The 13,345-nt window shown below is 36.1% G+C and overlaps 1 protein-coding gene across 2 annotated transcripts in view; it reads left to right on the top strand.

The window, feature by feature from the left end:
- Positions 1-13,345, top strand: part of IFT88 (intraflagellar transport 88) — a 145,755-nt gene that overhangs the window by 4,412 nt on the left and 127,998 nt on the right. For both annotated transcript variants that reach the window (XM_027590104.1, XM_027590106.1), the window contains exons 2-3: positions 255-350; positions 4,850-4,912. In XM_027590104.1, coding sequence (XP_027445905.1) covers positions 261-350; positions 4,850-4,912 — 153 coding nt within the window. In that variant the 5' untranslated portion in view covers positions 255-260. The remainder of the gene's footprint in view (positions 1-254; positions 351-4,849; positions 4,913-13,345) is intronic.

Here is a 13,345-nt window from a genome sequence, read left to right as displayed (position 1 = left end):
GGGCAACCAACTGTACTTCTCTCAAGTGCCTGTCACTGTCTTTTTAATGTAATAGGTGCAGAATAAATTTGAAATGAGAGCAGTGAATGAATGTTTTGACACCTAGTTTTGAGAATTTGATGTGAAAAAATTTTAAGTCATAAAAATATGTAGCAGTAAATTTGACCAGGAAGGTTGTTAAGTAGTTATATTTTATTTCAATTAAGAATTATTTTATATACCAAGAACGTATTTACACTGCCAATTTTTCATAGGTACAAATGATGCAAAATGTACACCTGGCCCCAGAAACAGATGAAGATGATCTTTATTCTGGTTATAATGACTACAATCCAACCTATGATACTGAGGTAAAAAAAATAAATCTAGTTTTTTATGTTGGTCTTTGCTAACCAGCTGGTTCATGAAAACTTTGGATTTGACTGTTCTGCTTTATTATGCTTTAGATCAAATAAACTGGTTAAAAGCCTAGAAAAGTGCTATTACTGATGTCTGTACTAACTTCTAATAATACTAATTTCAGCAAAAGGGAAAATCATGAGAAAGGTTATGTAAACAAATTAGGATCAATTATATACTTGTATTTTCCAACACTAGGTATCTGAATGTGTAAGTAGAAAGATTTAAGTCACTCGAGGTATCTAAAAGCAGTTTTTTTAAAATGCTATAAATTTGAAATGTCGTATAGTGATTTTTTCTTTTAATTAAATTATATGAATATTTTATAGAAAACTTAGGAAATAGAAATATGTGTAAAGAAAAATTGAAATCACAGAAACAGTCACCATCCAGAAATAAATGTTAACTAACATATAATGCTTATCTCACCAAACATTTCCCTATGTAAATTTATGTGTATCTCTATATATTTTTGGATAAGATGGTATCATTTATCATCCATTTATATCCATCTATATCTACTTAAACTAAAGATGAAATTGTTATTAAGACAAATATTTGAATTTTTAAAAAATATTTGAATATTTTAAATCTTTATATCATTGTGAGAGTTAGAGTTTCCAAACTATAAAACAAAACAAAACTTTTTTTTATAAAGTTACCTTGAAATAGTGTGTGAAAAAAGTGAGGGTGAAGGATTTGGTTGTTAATTTTTTTGCTAGTATATAATAATCAAATACTAGCATTTGTAGGACTTTATCTGAATTTAGGAAATCTTATTCTAGAGTTTTTTATATTGCTTTTAGTAATTTTTCAGTTGTTTTTTCCTCTGGAGAAAAATGGTAGTCTGTAAATGTGAGGCCTGGAAAGAAAACAAAGAAAATAGAAACCATTCACTTACTCTATATGAAATAAAAATCTAAGAGATATAATCATTTGTAGAAAATCCAAAATACAGAAGTTTGGAGAAAAATAAAATGATGTAAATCCTGTCACCCAAAGATCACCTATAGATTAATATAATTAATCACTTGACATTTTGCTGTATTCCTGTCTTTTAATACACACAGGTTTTCCCTCCTTTGTGTACACTGTGTATACACATAGATATGATTATATAGACTCTTTTTTAAAAACATATTAAAACACGGGGCGCCTGGGTGGCTCAGTTGTTAAGCATCTGCCTTCGGCTTAGGTCATGATTCCAGGATCCTGGGATCGAGCCCCACGTCGGGCTTCTTGGCTTCTTGCTCGGCGGGAAGCCTGCTTCTCCCTCTCCCACTCCCCCTGCTTGTATTCCCTCGCTCGCTGTGTCTCTCTCTGTCAAATAAATAATAAAAATAAAATCTTTAAAAACTTATATTAAAACATAGGTGTTTTCCTAAGTTTGCGTAGATTTTGAAAACCACTGAACCCTTCCCCTTTTTCCCAGTTTTAAAAAGTTATATGTATAAAAAATGTATGTGCTCATTGTTGAAAAAGGAATTACCCATAATTCCATCACTCCAAAATAACTACTGTTAACATTTTGTTGCTTTGTCATTCTTTCATGCATACATATATAGTTTTCTTTTAGCATGTTTGGAATTGAACTAGTGTTTACTTTTCTGTTTGCTTTTTTACATTCAACTACATCATAAGCAATGTCTCACGATACTAATGATTTAAATACAGTTGAACAACATGGGGTTTAGGGACACTGACTTTCCTCCTTCCCCCCATGCAGTCAGAAATCCACATATAACTTTTGACTCCCCCAAAATGTAACTACTAATAGCCCACTGTTGACCAGAAGCCTTACTGATAACATCAATTAACACATATTTTGTATGTTATATATATCATATACTGTATCCTTAACATAATATCTTTTTCTTAAATTTTTCAGTATTTTTAAGCTGGATGGCTTGCGAGTTTTTTCAAATTGTCACAAGTCTCCAAAAATATCCCTACATATATATATATATATATATATATATATATATAGGGAAATTATATATGTATACATATATATATAATTTTTAAAGATTTTATTTATTTGACAGAGACACAATGAGAGAGGGAAATTGTTATTAAGACAATTATAAGTGGGAGAGTGGGAAAGAGAGAAGCAGGGGGAGTGGGAGAGGGAGAAGCAGGCTTCCCATGCAGCAGGGAGCCGAATGTGGGGCTCATAACCTGGGCCGAAGGCAGACGCTTAACTACTGAGCCACCCAGCGCCCCCCAGTATATTTATTGGGAAAAAATCCACATGTAAATAGACCCACACAGTTCAAACCTGTGTTGTTCAAGGTCAACGGTATAATTTTAATTGCATTTTACTGAATATGTGTAGATGATTAGAACTATTTTCAGATCATAGGATATTTATTTCCAGTTTTTTGCTGTTGTAAATAACTATGCAGTGAACAATTTTATGCATAAATGATTTTCTGTATTTTGAGCGAGCATTTCCTTGGCTAGAGTCCCAGAAGTAGAATTAATAGATAATGAATATGATCACTTTTAAAGCACCAGAGAAATTTCCTAACTTCTCAGGTCATCACAGTGTAGCTTCATTGTTTAATTCAAAGAGAATATTCAGAATGCCAGACACAAAAATAAATAGTAAAATAAAAATAAAGTTTGGTTTACCCCCAGTTTTCTTATATCTTAGTTAGTTGGAATAATAACAGATTTCATATATAAATGAATTAATTGAAACATTTTCTAAGATATTCATAAATTATGCAAATTGCTAATAAAATCACGAACAAAGAAAAATTACAAAAGTTGTGTTAGTTTGGTATTTGTAATTGGAGAGTTTGTTGACAATTTTTTGTCATTTAGTTAGAATTCACTGAGTTGATTAAATAAAATTTTATTTATCGTTTAGGAATACTAGAAGACTTCCTTTTCCTAAGGGAGCTGCCAAAGTAGTATAATTAATTATGCTGAAGGTTGCCTTTGGCTTTATGCTTCATATGGAAGTTGCCTAGTTTCCATAACTAACCGAGAATTGTGTACTTATTTTCTGTAGTTGACATGGAAGGTTATAATTATTTTAAGGTAAAAATTAAAGAATGCTTGGACATAATAAAATCACATTTAAAGTGCATTTTAGGGGCACCTGGGTGGCTCAGTCAGTTAAGCCTCTGCCTTTGGCTTAGGTCATGATCCCAGGGTCCTGGGATCGAGCCCCATATCGGGCTCCCTGCTCAGTGGGAAGCCTGCTTCTCCCTCTCCCCCTGCCTGCTGCTCCCCCTGCTTGTGCTCTCTCTCTGTCAAATAAATAAATAAAATCTTTTTTTAAAAAGTGCATTTTATTAACATCCTGGTTATATAAACATTTTACATTAATTGTTTGCAGAGGTTTTAAAAGTTAATTGATAGTGACTCTTTTTTAATTTGTATTTTTTTTTTTGACAATCAGCAAGTATATTTTTGTGGAAAGTAGACTGAAATAAATCAGAGGCAAATCTGACAGTTGCCTGTAATGTCTGTATGAAGGGTTACAGCCAGAGTTTGCGTTGGTGAAGGAGGAGGAAATAAAGGCTGGTTAGAAGGTTGGTGGTTGGCAAGACTGGGTGTTTTTGAGAGAGTCTAAAAATGGCATTTGTCCTGGAAACCCAGGAATATTTGTATCTTGCTCTTGGCTAATACTATTTTCCTCACCTTTCCTGACAAAGAATCTGGGTACATGCAGGAATCAGCAAAGCACATTTTAACTGAGGCTTTGGTTCCAAATCGGACAGCGAGTTGGACCCTGTGGAGCCTTCTGTTTGCTCAGCCCAGTCTGAATTACAAACTTGACTTCTCCAGCGAAATGAAATGTCCTAAGGCTTTTTCAGGATGGGGCTAGTAACCATGGTCCCAGCATATGGAAGAAGAGAAGGGAGGGAGAGAGGACAGAGAGCAAGAGAGGGAGGGGACGCCTGGGTGGCTCAGATGGTTAAGCGTCTGCTTTCCGCTCAGGTCATGATCTCCAGGTTCTGGGATTGAGCCCCATATCGGGCTTCTTACTCAGCAGGGAGCCTGCCTCTCCCCCTGCTTGTGCTCTCTCTGTCCCTCTCTGTCTCTCTTTCTCTCAAATAAATAAATAAAATCTTAAAAAAAAAAAAGTGGGTGAGAAAGAGATGTGTTTCCCTGCTCTTGCTGTTTGGCCATATCCTTGTGTCCTTGAACTTTTAACCAAGCATAATGATACCACGCATTTAAACATGGCCAATAAAATACCTTACAGTTGACTGACATTACCAGTACTCCTCTTCCTAGACAAGGAAGGAACCTTGATATTTGGGTAGTGTGACAGGGGAACTTTGAGAACAGGAGTCCTTGAGCCACTACCTAGATATCAACAGATGGGGTAAGATAAATTATAGAGGATCATGAATACCAAACAGAAGACATTAAGCTTATTTTTTTAAATTCTTCCTTCATGTTGAATGTTAAATTTGCCTTTTCATTTTAGGAATTAGAGAATGACACCGCTTTTCAGCAAGCAGTGAGAACTAGTCATGGCAGAAGACCTCCAGTAAGTGAATTTTTTTTGTTGTTGTGGTAAAAAATCACATAACATAAAATTTGCCATCTTAACCATTTTTCATTTTATTTTTTAATTCTAGTTAAGTGTTATATTAGTTTCAGGTGTAGCGTATAGTGAATCAACAATTCCATATGTCACCTTGTGCCCATCACAGCAGGTGCCCTCCTTAGTCCCAAACACCTATTTCACCCATCCCTCCACCCACCTCTCCTCTGGTACCCATCAGTTTGTTCTCTATAGCTAAGAGTCTGTTTCTTAATTTGTCTTTCTTTTTTTCCCCTTTGCTTATTTGTTTTGTTTCATAAATTCCACATATGAGGGAAATCAAATGACATTTGTCTTTCTCTGTCTTATTTTGCTTAGCCTTATACTCCCTAGCTCCATCCATTTCCTTGCAAATGGCAAGATTTCATTCCTTTTTATGGATGAATAATTTTCCATTTTATATATATACCACCTCTTCTTTATCCATTCATCAGTCGATGGACACTTGGGCTTCTTCCATAATTTGGTTATTGTAAATGATGCTATTGTAAACATAGGGGTGCATGAATCCCTTTGAAGTAGTGTTTTTGTATTTTTGGGGTAAATACTCAGTAGTGCAATTGCTGGATCATGGGGTAGTTCTCTAATTAACTTTTTGAGAAACCTTCATACTGTTTTCCACAGTGGTTGTACCAGTTTGCATTCCCACTAACAGTGCAAGGGCGTTTCTTTTTCTCCACATCCTGACCAACACCTGTTGTTTCTTGTGTTGTTGATTTTAGCCACTCAGACAGGTGTGAGGTGGTAGTTAATTGTAGTTTTGATTTGCATTCCCTGATGGTAAGCGATGATGATCATCTTTTCATGTGTCTGTTGGCCATCTGGATGTCTTCTTTAGAGAAACGTCTGTTCATGTCTTCTGTCCGTTTTTTAACTGGATTGTTTGTTTTTTGGGTGTTGAGTTTTATAAGTTCTTTATATATTTTGGATAGTAACCCTTTATTGGATAGGTCATTTGCAAATATCTTCTCCCCTTCCACAGGCTGCCTTTTAGTTTTCTAGATTGTTTCCTTTGCCGTGCAGAAGCTTTTTATTTTGATGTAGTCCTAGTTTATTTTTGCTTTAATTTCTCTTGCCGCAGGGGACCTATCTAGAAAAAAGTTGCTATGGCCAATGCCACAGAAATTACTTCTTGTGCTTTCTTCAAGGACTTCTGTGGTATAGATCTCACATTTAGGTTCTTAATCCATTTTGAGTTTATTTTGTGTATGGTGTAAGAGAATGGTCCAGTTTCATTTTTTTGCATGTGGCTGTCCAGTTTTCCCAGCACCATTTATTGAAGAGACGATCTTTTTTCCATTAGATATTCTTTTCCTGCTTTGTTGAAGATTAATTGACCATGTAGTTGTGAGCTCATTTCTGGGTTTTCTATTCTGTTCCATTGATATACCTGTCTGTTTTTGTGCCAGGACCATACTGTTTTGCTTACTACAGCTCTGTAACATACCTTGAAGTCTGGAATTGTGATGCCTCCACCTTTGCTTTTCTTTTCCAAGATTGCTTTGGCTATTTGGGGTCTTTTGTGCTTCCATACAAATTTTGGGATTGTTCTTGTTCTGTGAAAAATGCTATTGGGTTTGATAGGGATTACATTAAATATATAGATTGCTTTGGGTAGTACCAACATTTTAACGATATTTGTTCCTCTAATCCATGAGCATGGACTATCTTTCAATTTCTCTGTATCCTTTTCAGTTTCTTTCATCAGTGTTTGATAGTTTTCAGAGTACAGGTCTTTCACCACTTTGGTTAGGTTCATTCCTAGTTATCTTATTATTTTTGGTGGGATTGTAAATGGGATTGATTCCTTAATTTCTCTTTCTGCTGTTCATTATAGAAACGCAACAAATTTCTGTATGTTGATTTTGTGTCTTGTGACTTTATTGAATTTATCAGTTTTACCAGTGTTTTGGTGGAGTCTTTTGAGTTTTCTATGTAGAATATCATGTCATCTTCAAATAGTGAAAGTTTTACTTCTTCCTTGCCAATTTGGATGACTTTGATTTCTTTTTGTTGTGTGGTTGCTGTGGATAAGACTTCCAGTACATGTTTAATAAAAGTTGTGAGAGTGGACATCCCTGTCTTATTCCTCACTATAGATGAAAAGCTCTCAGTTTCTCCCGATTTAGGATGTTGTTAGCTGTGCATTTTTCATGTATGGCCTTTATTATGTTGAGGTATGTTTCCTCTGAACATACTCTGTTGAGGATTTTTTATCAGGAATGGATGTTGTACTTTGTCAGATGCTTTTTTGCATCTATTAAAATGGTCACATGGTTTTTATCCTTTCTCTTATTACTGTAGTGTATCATATTGATTGATTTGAAATATTGAACCACCCTTGCAATCCAGGAATAAATCCCACTTGATCATGGTGAATGGTATTTTTAATGTATTATTGGATTCAGTCTGCTAGTATTTTGAGAACTTTTGCATCTGTGTTCCTCAGAGATATTGGCCTGTAGTTCCCTTTGTTAGTGTTGCCTTTATCTGGTTTTGGTATCAGGTTAATGCTGACCTGTAGAATGAATTTGGAAGTTTTCCTTCCTTTTCCATTTTTTGGAATAGTTTGAGCTTTACGTGTTTGGTAGAATTTGCCTGTGAAGCCATCTGGTCCTGGAGTTTTATTTGTAGGGAGTTTTTGGATTACTAATTCAATTTCTTGGCTGGCTATTGGTCTCTTCAAATTTTCTATTTATTCCTGTTTCAGTTTTGGTAACTTACATGTTTTTAGGAATTTGTCCATTTCTTCTAGGTTGTCCAATTTGTTGCTATATAGTTTTTCATAATATTATCTTATAACTGTATTTCAGTGGTGTTGAGTGTTATTTCTCCTCTCTCATTTGTGACTTTATTGATTTGAGTCCTATCTTTTTTTTTCTTGATAAGCCTGGCTAGAGGTTTATCAATTTTATTAATTTTTTCAAAGAACCAACAATGGCTTCATTGATCGGTTCTATTGTTTTTTTAGTTTCTATGTCATTTATTTATGCTCTGATCTTTATTGTTTCCTTCCTTCTGCTGGTTTATTCTTGCTTATTGTTCTTTTTCTAGCTCCTTTCAGTGTAAGAATAGGTGGTTTATTTGAGATTTTTCTCTTGCTTCTTGAGGTAGACCTTTATTGCTATATATTTCTGTCTTAGAACCACTTTTGCTGTATCCCAAAGGTTTTGGACTCTCGTGTTTTCATTTTCATTTGCTTGTATGTACTTTTTTATTTCTTCTTTTATGTCCTGTTTGATCCATTCACTGTTTAGTAGCATGGTATTTAACTTCCATGTATTGTGGTCTTTCCAGAGTTTTTCTTGTTGATTTCTAGATTCATAGCATTGTGGTCAGAAAAGGCACATGGTATGACTTCAGACTTCTTGAATTGATTGAGGCCTATTTTGTGGCCTAATATGTGATCTGTTTTGAAGAATGTTCTGTGTGCACTTGAAAAGAATGTGTATTCTGCTGTTTTAGGGTGGAATGTTCTAAATATATCTGTTAAATCCATCTGTTCCAGCGTATCATGAAAAGCTATTGTTTCCTTGTTGATTTTCTGTTTAGATGATCTGTCCATTGATGTAAGTGGGGTGTTACAGTCCCCTACTGTTATTGTATTATTATCAATTCGTTCCTTTATGTTTGTTATTGTTTTATGTATTTGGGTGCTCCCATGTTGGGTGCAGAAATATTTATAATTGTTATATCTTCTTGTTGGATTGTCCCCTTTATTATTATATAGTGTCCTCCTTTGTCTCTTGTTACAGTCTTTGTTTTAAAATCTAGTTTGTCTAATGTAAGTATTGCTACTCTGGCTTTCTTTTTTTTTTAAAGATTTTTATTTATTTGACAGAGAGATAGAGAGCACAAGTAGGCAGAGAGGCAGGCAGAGGAAGAAGGAGAAACAGGCTTCCCGCTGAGCAGGGAGCCCGATGTGGGGCTCGATCCCAGGACCCTGGGATCATGACCTGAGCCGAAGGCAGCCGCTTAACCAACTGAGCCACCCAGGCGCCCCGCTACTCTGGCTTTCTTTTGACATCCCTTTGCATAACAAATATTTCTCTGTCCCCTCACTTTCAATCTGCAGGTGGCTTTAGGTCTAAAATAAGTCTCTCATAGGCAGCATATAGATGGGCCATGTTTTTTAATCCATTTTGTTACCCTATGTCTTTTGATTGGAATGTTTAGTCCATTTACATTAAAAGTAATTATTGAGAGATATGTATTTATTTCTATTTTATTACCTGTTTTGTGGTTGTTTCTGAAGATTTTTCTCTGATCCTTCTTTGTCTTTCCTGTTTTATGGTTTGCTGGTTTTCTTTAGTGATATATTTGGATTTCTTTCTCTTTATTCTTTCCATATTTATTAGTCTTTGATTTGTGGTTACCATTAGGTTTGAATATAGCATCTTCTGCATATAGCCATCTACATTAATGATGTTGATGTCGTTTTGAGTTTGAACCCATTCTTCACTCCTGTTCTCTCCACACTTTAGGTATATGATGTCATATTTTACACCCTTTTGAGTTCGTTGACTGATTTTTTTATAAGATACTCATTTTTACTGCTTTTGTGTTTCCTGCTTTCTTACTGTCACTTTTGGTCTTTCCTTTCCACTCAAAGAATCCCCTTTAACATTTCTGAGTCCCCTAAGTCTGTTCTCGTTTTGCATAATTCTTTTTTTCTCCCTTTTGTTCAGCTTGATTACGCTCCACTACTCTGTCTTCTAGGTCATTAATTTGTTCTTCTGCTTCTTCCAGCCTGTTGTTCCCTCCACCATGCATGTTTCTCATTTCATTTATTATACTTTTACCTCTGCTATGTCATACCTTATATCTGTATTAAGGGTCTCATTCATGTCTTTCACTCTTTCCTCAAGTCCAGTGAACATCTTTATGATCACTATAAATTCTCTATCAGGCCTGTCATATCTGTTTCACTTAGATCTCCTGCCATGGCCTTGTCCTCTGTTCTTTCATTCTGTCTTCTCGTTCAGTCTAAGTCTCTGTGCTTGTTTCTCTGTGTTAAGAAAGTCAGCTGTGTCTCCTGTTCTTGAGGGTAGTGGCCTTATACAGAAGAGGTCCCGTAGTGCCCTGCTGTGTAGCGTTCCTCTACCCCAGGGCCTCGCACTTCCAGGAGTGTCTCCTGTGTGTACTACGTGCACTTGCTGTTGTGTCCTGGCTGCTTTATCCTTCAGGCCAGTCATCTGCAGAGGCTCTCTTTGCCTGCTGTGGACAGTTTTTGGTCCCTGGTCTGAATGTGGCAAATTTCAGTGAGGTGAGCGCCGACCTGTTTGTGAAATAAGACCTGTCACCACTGCCACTGGAACTGAGAGTGTGCAAAATTCCCTCTTGGGGAAGTGCAGTGTTGGTAGGGGTTTGGGCTGGTCTTCTGGGGGAAGGGGTCTGTAGTACTGGGACTTAGGCAATCCTGACTGCAAAATGCGTTTTCATTGGAGTATGGGGGAATGGGGCTTGGTGTAAGCAAGTTAGGTAGCAAATGTCTGCACTGTGCTGTGTGGCATAGGTGGCCCTATGCCTACGCTGAAGGGCAAGGGAGGGAAATGGCAACAGCCAATTTATTTGTTCTTGGCAGGGTCTCTCCATGAACACTCTCTCTGGGACGCCCTGTGACTTGAGCAAATAACCTCCCCACTGTGTGCCCCAGGCACTCTTCAGATCACGGTTTCCATGCCTTGTGTCCACAGGTTGTTTATCTGCCTTCTCTCTAAGCGTAGTGCAATGCCCTCCAGGCTCTATCCTGGCCACACCTGCTAATCTTTAAAACTCTAGGCTTTAAGTCCCACTGCTTACCAGAATCCATGGAATTTGGCCCATTTAGCTTTCCAAGCCAATGTCTATGGGAATTGGTTTTCCTCGTGTACTCTCCTGTTAGTCTGTCTCTCACCCTTCCCCACCACCACAGCTTCTTCCCACTGCCGCAGCCATGTTTCTGCCTAAACCCTGTCTCTGCACTTCCTACCTTCTTCAGTGTGTCCTCTTCTCTACCTTTAGTTGTGGAGTTTGTTCTGCCAGGGTTCAGATTGATTTCTGGAGTATTTAGGATGATTTGATAGTTATCTAGTTGTATTTGTGGGATGAGGTGAGCCTAGCATCCTCCTACTCCACTACCATCTTCTCCAATCACCCCTCATTGTAACCAGTTTTAAATTCATGATTCAGTACATTAAATATGTTCTCATTCTTGTGAAACAGATATCCAGGACTTTTATCTTCCCAAACGGAAACTCTGTACCCATTAAATAAAACTTTTTAGTCTCCCTCCAGCTCCTGGCAACTGTCTTTCTACCTTCTGACTCTATGAATTTGCCTACCTTAGGTACCTCATATAAGTGCAATTATGCAGTCTTTGTCTTTTTGTGACTGGCTTAATTCACTTAGCATAATGTCTTGAAGGTTCATCTGTGTTGTAGGATGTGACAGGATTTCCTTCATTTTTAAGGCTAATAATCCATTGTATGTATCACGTTGTATTCCGTCGATACTTGGGGTACTCCTACCTCTTGGCTGTTATGAATAGTGCTGCTATGAACATAGGTGTGCATATGTCTCTATGCAACCCTGTTTTCAGTTCTTTGGAGGTGTACCCAGAAGTAAGATTGCTACATCCCATGGTAATTCTATTTTGAATTTTTTGAGGAACCTCCATATTGTTAATTTCATAGCAGTTGCACCGTTTTACAATCCCACTAACTGTAATAGGGTTCCATTTTCTCTACAACCTCACTGACTTTACTTTTTTTTTGATAGTAGGAATTTAACAAGTATACAGTGATTCTTACTGTACTTTTGATTTGCATTTCTCTGATGATTAGTAATGTTGAATATCTTTTTGTGTGTTTGTTGGCCATTTGTATGTCTATTTAAGTCCTTTGCCCATTTTTTAACTGGTTATCTGATTTTTTTGTTGAAATATAGGTGTTTCTATATTCTGAATATTAACCCTTTATCAGATATATGATTTACATTATTTTCTCCCATTTCCAAGGTTGCCTTTTCATTCTGTTGATTGTGCCCTTGATGCACAAAAGTTTTTAAGTTTGATGTAGCCCCATTTTTCTGTTTTCACTTTGTTGCCTGTGCTTTTGATATCAAATCCAAGAAATCATTGCTGCATCCAATGTCATGAAAGTTTTCCGCTATGTTTTCCTCTAGGAGTTTTAGTTTTAGGTTTTATGCTTAGGCCTTTAATCCACTTGGAGTTAATATTTTGTGTGTCTGTGTAAGATTAGGCTCTAATTTCATTCTTTTGCTAGTAGATATCCAGCTTTCCCAGCACTATTTGTTGGAGAGACTGACCTTTCCTCATTATGTGCTCTTCACACCTTTGTTGAAGATCATTTGACCATATACAGGAAGGTTTTTTCTGCACTTTTTTTTCTATTCCATTGGTCTGTTTGTTTGTGTCTATGCCAGTACCACATTGTTTACATATAGTAGCTTTGTAATCAAATGAATTTTAGGATGAATTTTTCTATTTCTTCAAAAAATGAAATTGGGATTTTGGTAGAGATTTCACTGAATCTGTAGATTGCTTTGAGTAATAGCAACATCTTAACAATATTAAGTTTTCCAGTCCTTCAACATGGGATAACTTTTTATTTATTTGTGTTTTTAATTTCTTTCTACATTGTTTTGTAGCTTTTAGTGTGTCCAGTGAGTTTTAAAACTATTTTAGATCAAAAAGTTTCTTTATACTCTTGAAAATATAAATATTATTATGTAAAGCATTGGGGTATATTTACCTAAAATGCTCATTGCTTAAAAAATATTTACCTTTCTAGTTTTCTAGTTTCTATTTTCTATTAATTAATCTGTTAATTATGCATTCTACCAATGCATAAATTGCTAGAGTGATTTTTTTCAGTAGTATTATTAAAATTTTTGTATGTATCATGCAAAGCATAGGCATCTGCCTTCTGCAGTGCATAAAATTTGTCAAGCTTTTTTTGTAGTTGAAAATAAACAAGGTTGGCACTAAGTAAAATAGTGAAGAATAGAAAGTTCTATCCATAATGTTTTATGTCTAATATTCCTTTTTTTGAGAGGCTTTTCCCCCACTTCTTCACTACTATATAGCAATGATTCTCAGTTCTCCACAACAGTCTCAAGGTACATTTGGCCTTGAGATATTTTTGGTTGTCACAACTTGGGTGAGTGCCACTGGCATCTATTGGGTAGCAGGCAGAGATGCCCCCCCCACCATAAGAGTTATATGGTAAGAGGTCAACGGTGCCAAAGTTGAGAAACTGAAATATAGCAACTCCTCTGCTTTAGATGAAGTGTCCTTTTGCTTTCATCTTCTCTCACTTTGTTACTTTCTCTCTTTCCTCCCTGCCATATATATTATTTAGCAAAAATAAGTGA

Source organism: Zalophus californianus, chromosome 3, assembly GCF_009762305.2.
Source record: "Zalophus californianus isolate mZalCal1 chromosome 3, mZalCal1.pri.v2, whole genome shotgun sequence".
Classification (NCBI taxonomy): domain Eukaryota; kingdom Metazoa; phylum Chordata; class Mammalia; order Carnivora; family Otariidae; genus Zalophus; species Zalophus californianus.
The sequence above is the reverse complement of the archived record's forward strand: the minus strand, read 5'-3'. Positions and strand labels throughout refer to the sequence as shown.